The sequence below is a fragment of the Apaloderma vittatum genome, unplaced genomic scaffold, assembly GCF_000703405.1.
Source record: "Apaloderma vittatum isolate BGI_N311 unplaced genomic scaffold, ASM70340v1 scaffold2405, whole genome shotgun sequence".
Classification (NCBI taxonomy): Eukaryota; Metazoa; Chordata; class Aves; order Trogoniformes; family Trogonidae; genus Apaloderma; species Apaloderma vittatum.
In genome coordinates, this window is record NW_009717478.1 from 24,007 (window position 1) to 44,753 (window position 20,747).

General features: G+C 37.1%; 1 protein-coding gene across 1 annotated transcript in view; it reads left to right on the forward strand.

The window, feature by feature from the left end:
- Positions 1-3,098: 3,098 nt before the first annotated feature.
- The window catches only part of PRUNE2 (prune homolog 2 (Drosophila)), a gene marked incomplete at its 5' end in the record, with an annotated part of 100,328 nt that continues 82,679 nt past the window's right edge, over positions 3,099-20,747 (forward strand). Inside the window, 5 exon segments of the mRNA XM_009869900.1 lie at positions 3,099-3,203; positions 3,659-3,861; positions 5,180-5,343; positions 11,980-12,132; positions 15,092-15,186. Of these exon segments, the coding sequence (XP_009868202.1) occupies positions 3,099-3,203; positions 3,659-3,861; positions 5,180-5,343; positions 11,980-12,132; positions 15,092-15,186 (720 nt within the window).

A 20,747-nucleotide genomic window follows, 5' to 3' on the forward strand; every position in this document is an offset into this window, starting at 1 on the left:
GTTTCAAGAACTACAGGAAGAGTTAACTGTCCAAATGTATTCTACAACTTTACTAATATTGACTTATTTAATTATTAATCAGTAATTTGGTAATTTATGATATATCATTGAATGGTGCCTCTTCAAAAATCATGCTTTCACACTTTTTAAAATGCAGAACATTCTTCAGAGTGGAGAAGCAAGATGTGGACTATCACTTTTCTCTCTCATTAGTGTATCTTATATCATCAGAATGTGAAGCACAGACTCGAGAGGTGGCGTCCCTGCCCATGGCAGGGAGGTTGGATTAAATGATCTCTAAGGTCCCTTCCAACCTAGGCCATTCTATGACTCTATGACCCTTTGCTGTTTGTTTTGGCTAATTTTGGTCTTAAATGTGTGAAATACGAACCTGAATTATTAAGACAGCTTACATGTTGACTTTCTATTCTAATCTTAGTAGAACAGCTGTCATATTTTATTAGAAAAACTTCATCACAAATCCAATTTGCTAAAAGCCACAAATGAGAGATTAGGGAGTGAAATGGGGTAGTTGTGTGCAAATGAACAGTTTCTTGCTCAGAGAGGGGTAGAGTTATTAAAATAAGGAAAAGTAGTGGATGCAACAAAAATATATCCTCTCTGGAGTGGCCAGAGAAAGGCAGTGTGCAACACAAAAACCCTGAACGCCTTCAGAAATTTGTTTTTCATTCCCTTTCCTTGCGAAAAGACTTGGCAGTAGCTAGCAGTTTACCTTGACTGCATGTTTGTTTTAGGCAGAAACATTGTGGAATAAACCAGCAGTTGTCTGGTATGTTAACAGCCTGACCAAGAAATCCACACTTTCACTGTTAGTCTTCATCCTGTCATATTAAAACTCCGCTTAATAAACTCCATCTCAGAGTTCTTGTTAAGCTCTTCAGAACAGTCCAGGGAGATGGCCTGTTCTTCCACAGTCTGTTCTGCTTTGTAAGTGTTGATGAAATTCCGTGTGCTGGTGTTAAAATATCAGTCCCCAGATGGCTAGTCGACTTGTTTGGGTTATGAAGAGATGATCTTGGAGCTTTCTTGCTCCACTGTATTCCCTTTATCTTCTGCTCTTTATAGTTGTAATTTTCTCATTTCTTCTGAAGTGTGGTGTTCAGAAACTTTCAGCCTTGGTATTTTTAAATTTTCCTGTAATTATTCTGTCTTCATTCGTGAAGAAGTAGTAAAAGGGGCTGGGTTGTTGTTTGGTTTGTTTGTTGTTTTTTATTTGTGTTTTTTGTTTAATGTGAATTTTTCCTTTCCTTTTAAACAGCTGTTAAGACAGAGAGTTTTCTGTCAATGGTAGTTCTCCTCCCACGTGGTTTACTACAGATTTCTACAGAAGATATTAAAACTGCAATATGGCTGTGTAACAAGGCCACAGCTAACTTGTGAGCTGTAAAAGCAATTGTGCAGATTTTAGTGCTTGAGAGAACGACTGCTAAAGACAACACAAAAAATTTCTTGGTTTTTCAAAAGCAAACACTCATGTAGCTGATGACATGAAGAGATGACTCTTGTCCCTGAAACTCAGATGACTGTTGAGGAACCTTGCTAGTTCTATAGGGGGTAGTATTTTATAGAATATGAGCAACAAGAAGCAAATAATTTTATAGGTGCAGAATATGTAAATAAAAAACAATATCAGATGGCTTGAAATTTTTAATATTGTTATTTGCACTGGATTCCTAGAGACTTTGTAGATTTAATAATCAGTCAATTCATTCAGTTTCCTTCCTTTTCAGGGGTGAGTTGTTGCTCATGTGGTTATGACGAACTGAAAGAAAAAGACTAGTATACACTGAATAATACTAAAAAGGGATGAGCTCATGAACTTTATTGTGACTGATAAATCGGAAATGTACACTGAAGAAGAACAGTGCGACAAAAAATATATTGAAAAGACAAAAATGGAGACAGATTATTGCTGGTGAAGGCCTACAACTTAGAGGAACGTATCTGTTCCAGACACTATACTTTTCAGAAAGCTGTTAGTCCTTCCCAATAAGTAGAGAATAGAAGTGTCCTGGTTTTATTACCCAAAGGTATTACAATGGTTGCGCCATATAAAGGAAAGAACTAAATTTCTGCCTTATATCTGTCTAGAGGTAAGATTAGATACAGAGAAAAAAGGCTTAGTATAAAAAAATTGTGCATTTATAATTGTTGAGGGTAATATACTAATTATCTGCTTCTATTGGAAGATTAAAATTTATTTGATGTCCAGAGTCCTAATTCAAAATAACTAAAAGCATACTAGCCTGTATATGACAACAAAAATGTTTAATTGCATACATTTGGTTCTGAAATATCTACCATAGCATCAGCCAGATATGTTTCTCAAAGTAGGAAGCGTAGCTCATTAAAAGAAAATAAACTGGAATATTTCCATGCAGCTAGCTTAACATTAGTGATGTGCAGAAGACAAAAATACCACTTTTCATGTGTGCAATTATAAAGAAGGTAGACACTTCCCTGCAATGTTTTGCTTTCACAGTCAGTCGGTCTTTTATTTTTCCTCATGTTCAGAAGGCTCTTAATCTTATTAAATACAGAACAGACTCAGTTCCCTTTGCAAATGAGAACAGCTGAGATCACCAACTTGCTTTACCAGGTGTGTTCAGCTTTTGAAGATACAGGGTGAAAGCCACTTTGTCTAGTTATTGATTTCAACTGAACAAAGAAAGGAAAAATTAAAATTACAACTTGCTATATACAGTTTGTTTTGTGTATTTCCACACAGTTCAGGACTGCTTTTTTTACTAGATTTGTGAAGTGTTTTTAGAAGCTTTTTCCGTGTACTCATGAAGCTACTTATGTGTTACTTTGCTGCTAAATGAACTTCTGTCAGGTTAGATCTTGTTTGAGCTCTAAACTGGGGTACCTTTCTCCGGATTTTCTTTCCTGGGATATGTGAAGCCAAGGAAACATGTCTGATCTTATAGTAAGTGCATTCCTTCAGCCAGTGGTGAAGAGCACTACAACTGAGGAAGATGACTGATGCTTAATTTGTCTTTTGAGGTGTCTTGGTGATGGGGCTTTTTTTTTTTCATTATTGTCACTCATTGTAACTGTTTTCTAATATGTTACAGAATAGGAGCAAACGCCTGGAGAAAGTTCATGTTGTTCTTGGGAATAAATCCTGTGATTTGGATTCGCTCATTTCTACTCTGGCCTATGCCTACTTTCTAGACAAGGTAATGGAAAAAAATGGACCAAGTGATCTTAACTCGTTTGTTCCAGGTTGTTACAGGCATCTCATTGTTAGGTCAATTAAAAGATACTGTAAAAACCTTAGTCTGGACAATGATTCTTGTTATAATAAGAGGTGAGGTTTTAAATAGAAACTATCTAAATTTCTTTCCATGCAAAGTTTAGTGAGTGGGTACTAGATAGCTTATTCAATAGCAGCAAAAAATCACCCCCATACATCATTCTGTCTCCTTTCTCCTTCCTGGTTTCACGGTGAAAGGCAAATAGAGATGCAAGAATAAGAAAGAAAGCAAAAGATGATTTTTAAAAAATGGAGTAAAAGGGGAACAAAACGAAAAAAAAATTAGACTTTGCGTTTGCTTACTCTGTTAAAACATCTTCTTAATAAAAAGCGTATCTTATTTAATGCAACTCTGACAAATGCACACCTATGTTACAGGTCAGTCCTCCTGACGTTCTTTGTTTACCTGTGCTGAACATACCACGAAGAGATTTTAGCTACTTCACAGAGACAAGATTTATCTTGGAGGAGCTGAATATCCCGGAGTCATTCCATATCTTCCGAGATGAAATCAATTTGCACCAGCTGAATGCTGAAGGGAAATTGTCTTTAACGCTTGTAAACAGCAACATGCTGACAAGGTATTGCATTGTATGTACAAGACAGCTTGTGTGAATTTGAGCTGTTTTAAAAATTATATTATACATTTTTTCTGCATCCATATTGGTATTGCTATGCTAAGACAGACAAAAAAAAGTAAGTTAAATATTTTGTCTCCCGTTATCTCCAATAAATGTGACAAACTAAATAGTCATCTTTCCATTGCTATTAATGGAACTCCTTTTTTTAAGGATCTTGTATTCTCACACACTTTAGGTCAGATATTTCAATTTAGTTTTAGTAGTCTGAAATCCAGTTTCCTGTGACTGCTAAATTAGAGATCATTTTTTTTCACTGCTTCTTAGCTTACGCTGAAGGCATTAAGATTTTCACATGGATTTTTAGATGGCCCGCACACTTGCATACGTGCTGTTAAGGTGGCTGCTGGATTATAGGAGTCCTTATGAACTAGAGCGTTTTTCTCAAAGTTCCTCAGTGCCAGAGGCTCACAGTTGCTCTGTGGAAGGGCATAGTCCATATACCCATCCTTAAGAGGGAATATTGACAAGCCCATAATGAATCTTTTATGGAGAGCCTCTTCACGATGGTGTGCCTGTCTTACTCAGAGTGAAGGATATTGTTTACTTCCAACTCTCTTTAAAACTTACCCTTTAAGATAAGTAACATCCATGTTGTGCTATGGTCCCATCCTACTCTGAGCAGTTTGTAGATTAGAAGTAGGGAAAATCTAAAATGATAAATATGCTTAAATCTTATAGGTATCAATTCTTTATCTGCAATCAGCTCAGTACATTCACTTTTTCAAAGGAAAAATTATCCATAAGATTTCCTTTTTGTTTATTACTGTTCCCTCCTGTGTTTCCTCCTTCTAAAGAATTCTTATTACCATTTTATATTATTAGATATAGTTTGGCTTTGTTATTGCTATTATAAGCAGAAACATAAAGAGGCTAATTGCAAAAAAAAAAATCTTTTGTAAGTTGTCAAAATGGGGAAAATCCCAAACCTCCCCTATATAAGGAGTGGTATTTTCAGTACATGCAGAAATATTTTTTTTCAGATTACTAATTTTAACAGCTTTAGATCTTAAGTCTTAGTACTAAGTGATTTATCAAGTCTTAGTACTGAGTGATTTATGAAGCAATAAAGCCACTGTGAACACTTTATTGAAAGAAATATGATTTTAGGACTTTCTTGTGTTATTCTTGTGTATAGCAGACTTTAAGTAGCAATAACAATAGCATTATAGTCCAGAATTTTAAACAGTTGTTTGCATTGTTTTACTGTGTTCTCTAAGCAGCTAGAAAAAAAAAAAAAATTCTTAAATTTCCTTGATAGTGAGGATAAAAGTTTGGAATCAGCTGTTGTCAAAATCATCAGTCCAGATGAGCAATGTGATGGCAGCCTGCAGTTAGAAGCATCTTCTTCCTCTTTAGTAGTAAAAGAGATTCTTCAAGAGGCACCAGACTTAATCACTCAGCAACTGGCTTATCTCCTCAGAGGTGAGAGATTACTCTTTATATTAAATACTGAAAGGTTTAATGGAGTGTTTCTGAATCTGCTCATGCAGAAAGAGGGTGATCCATTCTTTGGTTAACAATCCCTTTAAAGACCACGGGAGGCTTCATAAAAGAAGCAGGGAGTAAAGAGTTTGTTAAAGAGTAACATTATATTGAATATTAAAAATGTGCATTTAAAAATAGGCATGAGAGGTCTTTGCTGTATCACTAGACAAGAATATTAAATGGAGCTGTCGACACATCAGCTGGGTAGCTGGGAGAGCTGTGCAGTTCGACGATTCCAGGGCCATTGTGGACAACAATATGGATTGGAATCTAATATTTACATTTAAAGCTTCTCCCGATGGCAGTACCTTTTTACAGAATGATGTTTAATGGCGAGATGCAAAACTTTTACTGCTTAAAACTGCTGTAAACAAATTTTCATTGTGCTCTCCTTTCCTTTTGTATAATATGTCCAGTAGAGTACAAAGGATGTGCCTTCAACAGTCAGAAGTATTTTCATTTCTATCTTGGTTTGTATTGGTTGCCTTAGATTATTTGCTGCAGCAGAACTCTTCAATGGGAAACAAAACTGGGGTTGAAAAGAACTGATTGCTGCTTTTAAGTTATTTACTGAGTTTTACTAGTGTTTAATGGATTTTAAAGGTTTTAGGCTTTAGTTGATGTGCAACTGTTAAATGCCTTTTTAACAAATTCATGTGGACATGTTTACTGGGGATTATGAAAACTTGCCAATGCATAGATTTCAGCGGAGTCTGCTTGTCTTTGTACTAGTGTAATGAGCATGTTAAGAGAAATTACAAAAGGTTGGGGATTTGATGTTTCTATAGAAGAAGCATTAACAGTACTACAGCAATTTAGCCTGCTCCTTTAGTACCTTTCCATGCTTATAGCCTCTAGTAAACCAGCATCGAAATGTTTCTGTAAGCTCCAAATTTTTGTTGAGTAGCTATAGAGGAATCTAGGCAAACAACCAAGCACAATAATTGATGTTGGAGACAGAACCAAAAAACACTTTCGGAGATCTCTCAGGATAGCTCTTTGGTAGTAGAAGGAGTCAGAGGCAGTGCTCTGAATAATGAACAAGAACATGTCCAGGTACTGTACATGGTTATAAATGTCTGCATATCTTCACTCTGTAAATTAAAGTACTTTTATTAGAGAAATATTGAAAGTGGGTTTTTCCCACTTCATTATGTTTCTTCCAATGTAAATCTGTGTAGTGTCAGTCTATATAAATTTCAGAGGAAGTTCAGAACAGGAGACCGAAGTGGAAGTCAAAGTACTAAGAATTAGGGTTTTATTTTCATAAAACAGCTGAGAGACCTTCACATCCGAGCCTCTGAGCTGGGAACTTATCTTTCATTTTCTGGCTTTCCAAAGAGTATTTTGCTAGAAGACTTGTAAGATAATAGAAAAATCTCCTGTTTTAATAATTATTGTGTAGTGGCTGTGACAGCTTCATCTGTTGCCTGTTTTTGAAAATTCTTTTTCCTCACAGTCCATTAGCATTTTTTTTTGTTTTGATAATAAAGGCGGATGTTTGTATCCTGCCATATTTCAACTTTGAACAAACATAACCTGCTCTTCTGTGTTAAAAAAATAAAAATAAAAAAAGAGTCAAATGAAAGACTTTTACTGAGAAACTGAGAGCTATTGATTTAGGCAGTTTAATATTTAAGGACTTTTTTTCAGCTGAATGCTTTCCTGGTATCTTTGTCTCCCTGATAGACATGCTATAAGTTAATTCTGCCCCTGGGCTTTGAAGAGAGCCTGCTTGGAGACTCACAGTGTTGTACAGCCATATTTGCCTTAAGTTAGAGCGTGTGCTGTCCCTGGATTTGTGCCAGACACAAACAATTACAGAACCTGCCAGAGTCTTGGGCCTGTATTATTTTATTTCCCCAGAGATATTTACAAGGGGGCTGTTGCCAAACCCAAGATCCATTAAACTGCTGAATCATTACATTTTCTGTTGCAGCCAGCTGGCAAGGATGTGATTCCAAGCACTCATTGTCAGGTACCTCGGGTCAGTGCACTCTCAAAAATGCCTCCTTATGTTTATTTGTATAAGGCCTTGAAGGATGCCACAAGGTGCAGACTGCAACATGTAAATAGAGACAGATTTATAGCAAGAGCGTCAGCATTTTTTTTAATTTTTTTTTTAATGTGAATCTGCTAGTTATGAGCTGCATAGCTGACGCCTTTTTGTGCCCTGTTGGGGCAGTCAGATTTTCAGTGGAGAATACTAGGGTGTTATTCTATCCACTCAGGCAAATGTTGAGAAATGCCCTTTTAAGGGCTTTGGGAATTAATCCAATTTTGTTTTGTTTTGTTTTGTTCTTCCTTGTACATCAGTCAGATGATTCACATGTTCCCTGATTGGTACATCCTTAAAAGATATGCCAGAAAGAAAGGGGAATTTTGATCTGCACCAAATGCTATACTTATTTGGACTGATTTTTTTGGTTTTATGTATGGAAACAGTTTTCTTGGAGACAATGCTTCCCTTTCTACCATCTTTACCCCCAAATTACCTTTTATTCCAGCTTCATGGATTTCCTGGTAATTACAGTGAAGACTGCTTGCATGGATCCATTTTAGAGCTTTGGTTTGTGGGTTTTTTTTTGGAGGTGAGGAGTGTTAAAAATACACATTCCGTGAGGGACTTCTGGTTTCCCCTTTTCCCCTGGCCCTTATTTTTCCAGGTTGTAGACCAAAACCTCGGCAGGAGAAATGCCTATATTTTCGTTGTACTGTTTATCTCAGCCATAAACTTATAATTCAGGAGATGCGTGTGCTGTTCTTAATGTTTTCCCAAAATGACTTCTGCCTTCATTAGATCATGTTTAATATTAATGCACAGCAATTGCTTTTGGCAAAACTAGTGCTCCACTTCCAAACTGCTTTGCAAAAAAGAATAAAATGAAATTTTTTAAGAGTCCTCGCCTGTTTTCTAGCAACCTCTCCTCTGGAAAAAACAACTATCATGTAGCGTGATGTACATGAGAAATAATATTGAATCTTATATTACCTGTTATATATTTCTTTTTTTCTCTACTGGTCAGCAGACAGAATAACCTCCGTTATGCTTTCAGAAACCCTGAGGGAGTTGCACCAGAAATCTCTGCAGGAGATTTCTGAACCCATGTATCTCTTTTACAGCAGGTACTTATGAGGGAGCACATGACTAAATGAGCTGCTGACCTTTGGCCAAACAAAAGTACCTTTAGTGAACTGTTTTTCTCAACTACCTGGAATCTTAACCCTCATAGGAATGCTGAGGATGCCTGGGAGAGATGTGTGTCTGCCTTTCTTGCTTATGAGCATACTACTAAAGAATGAAGAAAGAGTAAATGTTGATCTTAGGGCTTGGTGACACCCCATTAATTTCAGAAGGATCCTTTTCTTACTTTAATCCTCACAGAAAAGTTAGCAATTAGAAGCATTCCAGTAATTGCTGCGACAAGTGGGAAAACAAGACTTTTAAAAACTAAGATACTTGCCTATGATGAGGCATTATTTCAGGCTGACTGCACTTCATTTTTTATTTAAGTGATAAATCCCAAGATTTCTAAGTTTGTCTTGCTTTTTGAAGATGTCACCCCTGATCAAAACGTGCAATGTTATTGACCCTGAGGTTAACTGAGCGTTGAAAGGCAAAGGCTTCCGGTTAGATGCCGCAGTGGAGTTAGATGCTGCAGTACAGTAAGTGTTTAAAAACATTCTGATTTTATAACTTTACAGTAATGTCTGTGTCCTTCCAAAGGTGAGATCTTACTGTTGAAGGAAGTGAGGATTTGTCACACATGTGAAAGCAAGAGACAGATGCACACTAGTAGCTGTAAAAATGCATGGTAGGCTGCCGTAGTATGCCTGAGGCAATCTTTCCATCCATTTTGATTGGGGAATAGATAAATAACATAGAAGTTGCCTTCCACCAATCCATGTATTTAGGAGAAAGGAATCCATGTATTATTTTAGCACACAAATACTTAGGATAGTGATTTTTGGTACTGCATAGCTGCTTTGGTTTGGGCACGTATTAAAATCACAGCCAGATACTGCCTTGGCTGCTAGAACCTGTTTTGGTGTAACCACAGCTTTCTGCTGCCAGGTCTCCTGTTTCCTGCATCTAGAGAAATGTGAGACTCTTCTTCATTCAACTCCTTTCCTGTCTTGCTTCCCAATACTCTTTTTGCATGGCTCTACAAAGGCTGTGTTACATCAGGCCTGGAGCTAGTCAGTTTGATTTGATGCAACTGCCCTGAAACGGCCTTTGCTGGGTGGGAGAGTTATTTGTTTGAAGTACTGACATGGAAATACTAACATAGAAAATAAAAGTTAATTAAATAAACTAGTTAATTTTATTGTGATGGCTTAGGAATTGTTTCTATATGGTTTTTAAAAGGACCTTTTATAACGTTTTAGAAAGGATATGCTTCTGTATTTGTCTTGTAGCATGCTTGAGATCCATGACTGACTGGATAGAAACTGTGGTGTAGTTATTGCTCATTTCACAATCAAACCTGTAATTAGGCTGGAATGATTGGTGGTAGTTGGAGCTAAAACGAATCAGAAGTTGCTGACCTGGCACCGAACTCTCTACACAGGAGTTATTTCTGTATAATTAGGCAACAATGATGTTCATCATGTTGACTTCAAAACTGCTAAGCTTGATTGGATATACAACTCATACCTCTTACATTCTTGGTTTTCCCCAAATACTCTCTGTGCCTGGAAGCACACACAGCTGTGCTTAAAAAGGTTTGACACGTGTGTCTGAGGACCTATGCGGATGGACAGACTACCTAGCTCAACCTGGGAGGCTGTGCGGGATATGCTACAGCCTCCCCCAAGTAGGTGATTGTGTGAGGAATCTGAGCATGTAAGTCCAGCACTTTCTGCTGGAGTCTGCACATCCTTTGTGCGTACCTGAGCAGTGTCTCTGTTCCTAGAGGAAGGAGGAAAACGGGTACTGAAAAAACGGAAGATTGCTACTGCTAAAATAATTCATACAACCTAGTCTCTAAGCTGCCGTCTATCCAGCTCTGTGCTGGCTGGGAGTGTGCTGTGGCACATCTAACTCCTTCTGGTCACTGCCCTTCCTGAAGTATGGACAAGAATATGTAGCAGAGGCACTGTTACCTGGTTAGAAGTGGGAGTGACAAAGAGATATTTTAGATGAATTAGCCTTGAGGCTGCTGATCAAGAAACTTGCTTTATATGAATGGGACTGAAAATTAGGCCTTGCTATTTTGGGTGCTGTATATTTCAGATATTTACCTGAAATCTGCTTGATGTGAAGCCACATTTTGTGTGCCTAAATTTACAAATGTCAATCTGAGTCAGTATACATGATTTTCTTGCAGTCTGTATTTCTTTAATATTTTTAGTAATATCAAATAGGGCAGAGGCATTGCCTTTAAGTGATGATAAGACTGACACAGAGACAGAGACACTGAGAACATCTGTAACGGAAATACAGAATAGAATTTCATGTATGAGAATTTTTGGAAATTAATGTCGGATGGGAAGCAGCTTCTGCCTTGGTATGCATTACTTGTTATTTAAGCCACACAGGATTTGTCTAATAAGGAGGTGTGTACTTAGCATGGCAAAACTGGCTTGTGTTGCAAGTGCTTTATGAATTTTGAAGAAATACCTTTCGTAGTTTTCTGTGATTATGGTGTTGGGAAAAAGTGGATGCATGCTAGATGTTTGAGTCCTGGTCAGTTTAGTCAGATTGAGGATGTCTGTGTTCCTGTTTGGCTTGACAATAACTATTTTATACTATTGTACTGATTTGGCTCCTTGACCTAATATGATACAATGCAGTTCATACACTTGTTTGAAATCCCTGTGCCCAATGCAGTAATAAATAATTTCAATTGCCCAAGTGTAAGATTTTATTACCTTTGATTTAGTGTGTGTAATTGGTAGCCAAGTCTATCTTAGAGTTTATTAATAAAGTGGGATTCCAGTCTCCAGAGATTTAAAGGGTGGCATTAAACTTTGAACCATCAGGAACGTTTCACATCCAGGATGGAATACATGCAGCATATAGTTGTCTGAAAAGACATCGTACCTCTGTATTGTAAGAGCATATCAATTAAGGTGAAGTTATTTATTGGATTATGTTTCTCGTATATTTTAAAATTGAATGCATCATTTTGTTTGGCTGAATGTGCTGTGCTTTTTGGTATGTTATTCAGAGTCAGTTAGACCAAAATGACCAATGACTTTAACTGCATCTAGTTCCAACCCCCCCTGCCGTGGGCAGGGACACCTCTCACTAGACAAGGCTGCTCAAAGCCTCATCCAGCCTGGCTTTGAGCACTTCCAGGGAGGGAGCATCCACAGCTTCTCTGGGCAACCTGTTCCAGTGTCTCACCACTCCCATCATGAGGAATTTCCTCCATATGTCCCTTGTAGCAGCTCATTGACACATCTGTAGAAGGAAGGTTCATTCAATATCTAATTTGGTGATCTCATGAGTGAAAACAACCTGCAAGAAGGAAAGGGCTTGGATGTTGATACAGTAAACATTCCTGTTTCTGTAGTACCTCTTTGCTGTTCACAGAAGGCATTGATTTTTGTCTTTCAATGTTTCAGGAAGCATTCTCTTCAAGTGCATGTCTTTGGAGACTGACAGAATTACAGAGCAGCAGGAGAAAGTACTGTCAATGCTAGAGGAAAAGTTTCCGGATCTTCCCCCACGAGAGGAAATTATCTCTGTTCTCCAGGAGACTCAATTTAACCCACAAGGTAGTGCAACTTCCTTCCATTTTTCAGGCCTTTTAGAAATTTAGTTATGTAATTAAATGTATCAGAACATATTGGCTTATTGTGTGTGGTGAAAACGGTTGCAGCGCGCTATCTTCATTGGCAACTGCATGTGTTATATTTAATTTTAAATTAAGTGGCTTGCATTCTGAATTGTGGGATTGTGATTTCTGTTGAGGAACTACTGAATTCCTAAATAATCTTCTATTGCTTTTTCTGGGGTTTGGCTGGGTTAGGGCTAATTTTTGTAAGAAGCTTGGAAGGAGCACGGCCAGGACAGTTGACCTAAACTAGCAAGGGGGTGTTGGATATCCTGTGAAAGTACCATGCTCAGTAGATGACTGGAGGATCTGGCCAGGGAGAGGAGGGATCTGGGCTGGGCATCAGGTTCCGGGTGGTGAGCAATTACATTGTACATTACCCACTTTGTATACACTTCTATTAGTACTGTTGTTACTATTATTCCTTCTCTCCTTGCATTGTCCTATTAAATTATCCTTATCTCAACCTATGAGTTTCTGACTTTTTTCTCCCAATTCCTCGCCCTTATCCCATGGAGCAGGGAAAGGGAGAGAGAGGCTGTATGGTCCTTAGTTGCCAGCTAAGCATGTTTAGGCCAACACAGAAGTAGTAAACATTCATTTATTTCTTATACTACTTTAACAAGTGCATGTTAGTCAAGAATTTATGTTGATGAACTGTAGGGACATAATCAATGCGTCAGTCCATGTGTAATTGTGCTGTAATTGCCTACATGGTGTGGGAATGGATTTTACCTTCTGTAGCTTTATCGAGGGCTGTGTACATGTCAAGTGAATTTGACTTGAGACTGGGAAGCAGGGAAAGAATTGAAAATGTCTCAGGTGAATGTAGTTGTCATTTTTTCAGTGGTCAAAAAAAGGAATGTTTGAACTTAAAATTTGGTAGCAGGCTTTGGAAGGGATGCCCTGAAGAAAATTGTTGCAGGAACTTTCACTTTTTTTACTATCTTGGTTAAATGGTGTTTACTACAAATTGTTACCAAAGAGTGAGTATTGAATTACTGAGATATTTCTTTGATAGATATATCAGGTATGCACAGAGTCTGTGCAGACTCACGGTATGTTTTTACTGTTATGTATCCAAAGACCTCTCATCTTAGTTCAGACTGTCAACCTGAGATGACTACCCTGGCTGGTAGTTAAGGACAGAATTTGAGGTGCTGCTTCCTTTACTCTCTAATTCAGTGAGGTCACAAGCTAAATTTAGTTCAGGGCTATAGATCTTCACATAATTCCCTGAGGTTCCTTTAGCCATTAGTCAAGGAGCAATAGTTCAGAAAAGAACTGAATGCAGCCTGGATTGGAGGAACACAGTGGAAGTGACTTTTATGGAGCTCGGTTCTTAGTTCCCAGCCAGTTGCCTGGGAAGATGGATTAGTGATGTTTGTCATGTACCATTGCCTGTGAAGTTTATCCTAATAGCCAATGCAAAACTTGGACAAGTACATATAAAGGATTTTGTCTGTGTGGCATTGGTAACCAATAATTTTGATATGCCATGTGAGGAGGGTGTCATATATTCTTTTTTTTTTTATCTCATAGCTGCTGTTTGCTGTATATTAAAAAGTACATGTTATCACTGCTTAGATTCATGTGGCATTTGTCTTAGTAAAGTGCTGTTGCATTTCTGAAGTTTGAAGGCACTAACCTCTGCTGAATATTTTACTTTATGTCCTTATTTCAACCGGTATCAGGACAAGTCAGCAAAAAAGTTCTCTGTTGGCCTGAATTCATGGATTCGTTTGTTATTTGAGGCACAGTGGTCTGTAGCCCACTGTTACCTATAAATATTATATAGGTTACCTATAAATACCTATATTATATAGCTATACCTATAAATACCTATATTATATAGGTTACCTATAAATATTTTTTAAAGGACAGATGCATAAATATTATAAATATGTGAACATTAGCCAGTTCATCTTGTCACTAGATTAAATGCAGTGACTGGACTCTCTACTGGAACAGTAGTGAGAGGATTAATTTCTTTGGCTTAAGTTAGTATTTGGCTCCCTCTTAAATCAGTCATGCAAACATGTTTTGGATGTTATGCTGCTGAGCATTAGAAGTCTGTGGACATTTTATTTGCCACTCTACACTGAAGTGGCTTGCAGATTTTGTTGTATAATTTGACTGTGTTTTATTTTTGATCTTGTGACGTGACCATGTTCCTACACATGATGTGTATTTATTTTGAGAATCGTAAAGCATTTTAGACAGACATCTCCCATTAGAGAAACTTAGTCTTGTGGAATTTCAGTACATTTTACATAAATATATCAACATGTCTGGTTGCAGTGTGAAGCAATTCCAGTTTTACACAGTTGTTTCTGATGATATGTACTTCTGTTTCTGTGGTACATAATCATCTAATTGGTTCACTCACCACTGATGCACACTAGAAAAAAAAAATTGGTGTTGGTATCAGTTTGTGAGGAAGGTGAAAAAGCTTGAATTATCTCAGTTTTATGGGATATCTTAAGTGCTTTGCTGGTCAGTATTTTTAAATACCATGGTATTTCATGTGTGCTTTTAAATAGATTACTAATTCCAGAAGTCTTTCATATTAGTGATTTTATATTAGACCATAGGAATGGTCTATCTATACATTTATCATCAGCTGGAATTCAATTCACTTAAAAGATGTGAGTGTTCACACAGCTTCGTTGCAGGAGACTTAATTCTTCATGGCTTTCCCTTTCACCCTACTACTTAAATCTATTCCTTGCTTAGAAAGTCCTTCTAGAAGCATTAAGCATTGAAATGTTAATACTGGTTTTAATTTTCTCATAGGATATCCTAAAATACAGAAGGGTCAGCATTGAGGTCTCAGCTTGCTGCATCTGGTCAGCTATGGATATGTGTGTGTACTGAAATTCCTTTCTCTTCTCAAGCAGGTGTAAGAATTGAGGAGATGATGCTGAAGGATCTCAAGGAGATTTCAGATGGAGAAATCAAAGTAGCAGTTAGCACCCTGTACATGACACTGGAGGTAAGAGGAAACCTAAGGAGCACAGTTGGTGAGCAGCCCTGTTGCTTACGGAGATGGTTCTTTAACAAAGATTTTGAGTCTTTTTTTCCTCAACATTATATATGAGCGCCGTTTTTGGTGATTTATTTAACTTTGAGAGAAGCAGTTGGTGTTTGTAGTCTGACTTACATTATTATGCCTCTGATTATTCCTTCCTGTTACTCTGTACCATGGTGTATTACAACATCATCAGCAAATTTCAGCCTGTGGATGAGTTGAAGGTGTGAGTTTTCTGTTGTACTTCAGCAGGTGTTTACTAAGTAGAACTTTCTCCTGCTTTCGCTTACAGTGTGGCACTTACGTGGCAATTTATAAAGCCACTCTAACACTCTCAGCTATTTGAGAAGAGGGGATATTCTGTTATGCCTTCAATAAACCTAGCTTGAATCTGTGTTAGGAAGTGTATCCATTGCCATATTGCCTAAATGAAAATGTTTGTAGAAAGAAAAGTAGCTTGATTGGGCAGAAGTTTCTAGAATTTTGGTGTTTTGGATCAAAACTATAGATTTGTCTTTATGAGTATCCCTGAGACATCCTGAAAGTGACTGTTGGGATTTTCTTTCTGACCAGTCCCAAACATTTGTAATTCCTTAGGGAAAACTCTTATGTAATATTTTTCTGTCATTATTTCAGGATAATTTGTGTTATGGATATTAGTAGCTATTGACCCTGACATGAAGTAGATGTAAGTGTTGCTGCCTATTATGTAAAAATGTTCGTTAAAAAGTATTAATGTTTAAACTATTGAACAAATATGACATGGTGGTATTACTTCTCATGGGAGTTTGCATACTGATATACTGATTAATAATAAAACTAATTAGATTGGAAAAGATCTCAACAACAAATAGACACTTTTACATAGTATGTTTGGAATTTACAGTCTCAACATTTGCTTGAACATCACCCATACAAAAGTATTTAACATACATAAGAGGTTCTTCTACTTCTGCATTTTACATTGATCAAAACTTTATTTCAACTCAAATAGTACTAAAAAGAATCACTTGTTCCCCATATATATCCTATGAGGTTTCTTACAACATGCATTTTGTAATATGTTTTACAAAAAATAGGGTGCTTCTGTGGATGAGGAAATCTGTGGCACAGTACAGCTAATAATTATCCATAGACTTTTGCTTGCATACTAACATATACAAAGCAATTTGGGTAGCAAAGCTTCAAGAAATTAAGCAGAATCTGTTAGTATCTTGGTTAATTTCTCAGTGTCAAGCATTCTTTGCCAGCCACTAAATCTGCACTGCTTTATGAACCCTAGTTTTGCTCCTGAAAATTATGCTAAGATTGGTCAAAAAGGGGATGGGGAAAGGGATTGTAAGATAAATCTTTGTAAGAGGAAATGAGATTTTAAAAAATCTTCCTCCTAGTTTGTTTTAAACCTCTCTCTTTTATTCCCTTGGTTTCAGTGAAGGGCAGACAGGCAGAACTAGTAATTAGAAGCTAGCTTTAACATTACATTTTCTTTTTACTTGTGTTCCTTCTCATGCTATTTAATAGACTCTGTGAAATTCAGGACTTGCACTCCACAGATCTAAGCTCCAGCTAAATGTGGCTGAACTCATCTTTACTACTCTACATACTAAAATTAATCATAACCTAAACCCTTCCTTTTGGCCACAACTCACAAATTGAATTTATCAACAGTACATTTTTGTAGTCCTAAAAGCAGGCAAATTTTCAAACTTTTTTCAGTGACTGTATAACATTTGATGCTGTCATACTTTGTTCAAGGAGTGCCAAGTTCTGATGGTCAAGGAGTGGATGTTTCATAATCGTTTTTCTTAGGACATATCTAGTGGCTCTCTGTTTTACTGATGTCACATGTTTTTCAATCCCAGTCTGCTAAGCACTTTTATTACTAGTGTTTTTGATGGTATTTTTCTGGAAATTAGAGGTATCTCTCTTCATTTTTTTATTTTCTGTTCTTTTGTGAGTAGTTTGCTTCAGAAGGAGCTAGTCTTTCAGGGGTGTAACTACTTTTTTCTTCTAGTTACATGTTTACAGAGTCACACCTTGTACTAAAAGGAGTCTTAATTTCACAGCTGGAATGGAGATCAGTTTTGCTCTTGCTGCATTACTCCTCTTTGTTCAAACATTTTCTGAACTCCCTGATTTACAGTGCTTGACGAGCTCAAGACATTTTTTACTTGCTCTTTTTAGAGCCAGGGATGATATGGTCTGCACTGCAGTAAAACGGAAGGTTTATAAAAATATTCTACACTAGTTGCTTTACCCACTATCAGAAACATAATACATGTAAGCAAAGTGTAGACAAAACTGTCCAGACCTGTCTATCTGTGCATTTTAAAATTCTTTTATAAACTCAGAATACACAAAATTTAACAATGTCAGGATTTTCTCAGCAACAACAATAGCAATTCATTGTTCGTCCTCCATGTTCTCTACAGATGTTACCTGGTTAAACACTAAGGGAACATGAAGAGCAGATACGGCTGTGCTGGAGGTGTTCAATGTTGAATGTGTTTGTTTCTACAGAAATTTCACATGGTCTTTTTTTTTTTTAAGTCAACATGTGTGCAACAGTGCCTTTCATTAAAGTACTTTCTGTAGGTTTTTTTTTCTTTGTTTCAATGGTCTACCATAAACGTGATCCTGCTAAGATCGAAGGTGATGATTTTACAATTGGGTAGAGTAAGCTGTTGACAAGCATGAATCCCCTGCTGTGTTGAATATGTATCACGAACAGTGAGTGTTGCAGCTCAGCACTTAAGCTCTGATTTCAGTCAGTTTCACAATAGTAAAGACAGAGATCAGTAAGTCTGATGTTCTAAAAAGTGTCACATCTCAGTAGCACATGCTAAAATGATTCTGAGCTCTCCTTATTTTTGTTTTTATGGCAGGGGTTTTAGAACTTTACTGAAAGTAGCCTCTGAAAAAATTGCTTGTTCCTGAAAGGGTGGGTGCTCTTTTTAGCAAAGTCTTGAACAGGAGCTGAGTTCTTTCCCCTGCCTATTGCTGATTTCCTATGTTAAAGAAATGAAATGTTTCCTCAGTTTCCCTTCTGTAAATAAGGATATTAATCTTTTATTTCACAGATGTGCTGTGAACTTAAATCAATTGAAACTTGTGCTAGGTGGGTTGCTATAAAGCCTGTTGTTATTAGTCTTGATACAGATTTCCTAGTATCTTTGGGAATGTTTTCTAAGTTCTGTCCTTCATAAGGCAGGAAATGATGATAACTAATAAGTCATTAACTGTGAGTAATACTCATAATTACTTCTAATAGTATCACATATCAACACTCAGACATTTAGGACACATGCAGCTACACTCCTGCTCTCCAGTTTCTCATGAAGAAGGACATGAATGCAGAAATAGTAGTACAGTCGATCTCAGTGCTTTATTTGTATGTGCATACTGGTATCAATCAAAAGTGCATGATTTACACTCGTTGTCTCTTGGCTTACTAATTGTCAGCTGACTGATTTTTATGTGCCTTGATAAAAGTGAATCTTTCATATATTAAAGGAATAGACAGCGTTGCCAGTAATAGTAAGTGCAGGGAAGACATTTTATGCTTTCCAATTCTGAGATAACTACCTTTGGATCTGGGCTTCCTGGATTTAGGTGGCATTAAAGCTGTTAAGTTGAAATCAGAACTGTGTCTCCAGTGACTGCCTGCCAGAGCCTGTGTTACTCGATTTTCACATGCATAGCAGCATTTTTTCAAGAGACTGATAAAAGAAAAGTGACAGCACCCAGATCACAGTTATTTCTGTTGCCTTTGCCAGAAAGTTTCCACAAGTCACAATAATGATTACTCATAGGATATTGGAGCAAAATTCAATGCATGCGTTACAGTTAATTTCTATTACATTATGTTATACCCTGAGAGTATATTGTGCTTGTTCTCTGCTGGAATTCTCTTGGAAATGAGAAATATCTTCTCAATGTGACTTTCTGTGAAAGTAATTTTTTTCCTGAGAGTGCAATACTACTTCTTTTGTAAAATGAACTCTATTCTCTGCTTTAAGTCTAGCACACCAGAAGGAGAATCCAGGTTTCATGAGTGTTCAGCTTACTTGAAATGGTTAATGATGTTGCAGCTTAATAGCATGTTTGTTGGCTTAATCTTTTGATTCGTGAAAATTTATTCCAACTGCTCACAGAATTTGCAATAACTTAGGAAGATAGAAAATCAACTTTCTCCAGGAAGAAGCAGGGCAGTCAATTGAAAATAAGACAAATAGTCTGTGACTGTCTGCTACTGATTATTACAGACAGGGGAATACATGCATTCTGAAGGCTGACTGATCTCTTGAAGTTCTTCTTTGTGTTTCTGGCACAATATCAGCATAAAGACAGTTTCCAGGTTCTAGAGGCTGTGTAATCTTTTGGCATTGTCAGGCTGGAGCCATCTCTGTGGGGTTGCCAACCAAGAGGTTTAGAGAAAATAGCAGGGCCTCAATGACGGCTGCTGTCACCAGTGTCGTTGTCCCAGCAAATTGACTTGCAACTTCATGTTGGCACTGTGAGCTTGGCTGTCCTTAAATAGCATCTAGCATTCCAGATGGGTTCAGGATAGCACCAAGGGAAAGTTCTGGCTCTTGCAACAACTTTTTTCTTTGTGGCTCTGCGTCTTCAGAGAAACTCAGTGGCTGTTCCAGCAACAGTAACTTAGGAAATTTAGAGATGTTTGGATGCACAATGGGTCTGGTTTGTAATGAATAGTCAGAACTCAGAGAGATGGTTTAATTTTCAGGCTGCTGTGTAGTTGCGGTATGGCATGCAAGTATGTTCCTAATTCAATTTCATTTGTCTCTTATGAAAAGTGATGCTTTTAATAATTCCGTAAAGCAAATCTAAAATCTCTATCTCAGGTGCAGTGTGTTAAACAAGTGCTAGGTACACTATTGCATGCAGTTAAGTGAAATTACAACATGTTTGTCTGAAAGTTTGAACTTTTGTTGTCTTTCTGTAATGACTGGACCTTAGTTATATATTTGGGAACTTTTTTCTCACAGTATAAATATAAACATTTTAAATGACATCAGATTGGCCCATGAATTTGTTTTTAATGCTTAAAACAAAACAAGAAAACCCCAAGTAAACATGTTAACATTTAATCTTCCAGTAATGGAATTGGAAACGAAATTCTCAGCAACTTACAATAGCAGTGCTGTTCAGAAGTATTTTTCTGATGCCTGTTGTGAGAAGTTAGGGTATGTAAAATAAATGATGTATGGAGCTGTAGGAATGCGACTTTTGCAGACTACCTTATGTCTAAGGAACATTAAACATAGGGTTCTCGTTTAGCAAATAAATAACCATTCATTTCAATGGCTGCATAGTCTGGACTTTTGTGCATATTTTTGCAAAGATGAGAAGAGGCCATTAGGGATTTAATATAAAATAAATCGCCAAGGGGTCTTCTTGTAGTCCTAGTCTTTCTGCCACATGGTGTGTCACTAATGTGCATAAATGGGCTTAAATGAATTTGTTATCTGTATTACATTTGCAGTATGTATATATTTATATAT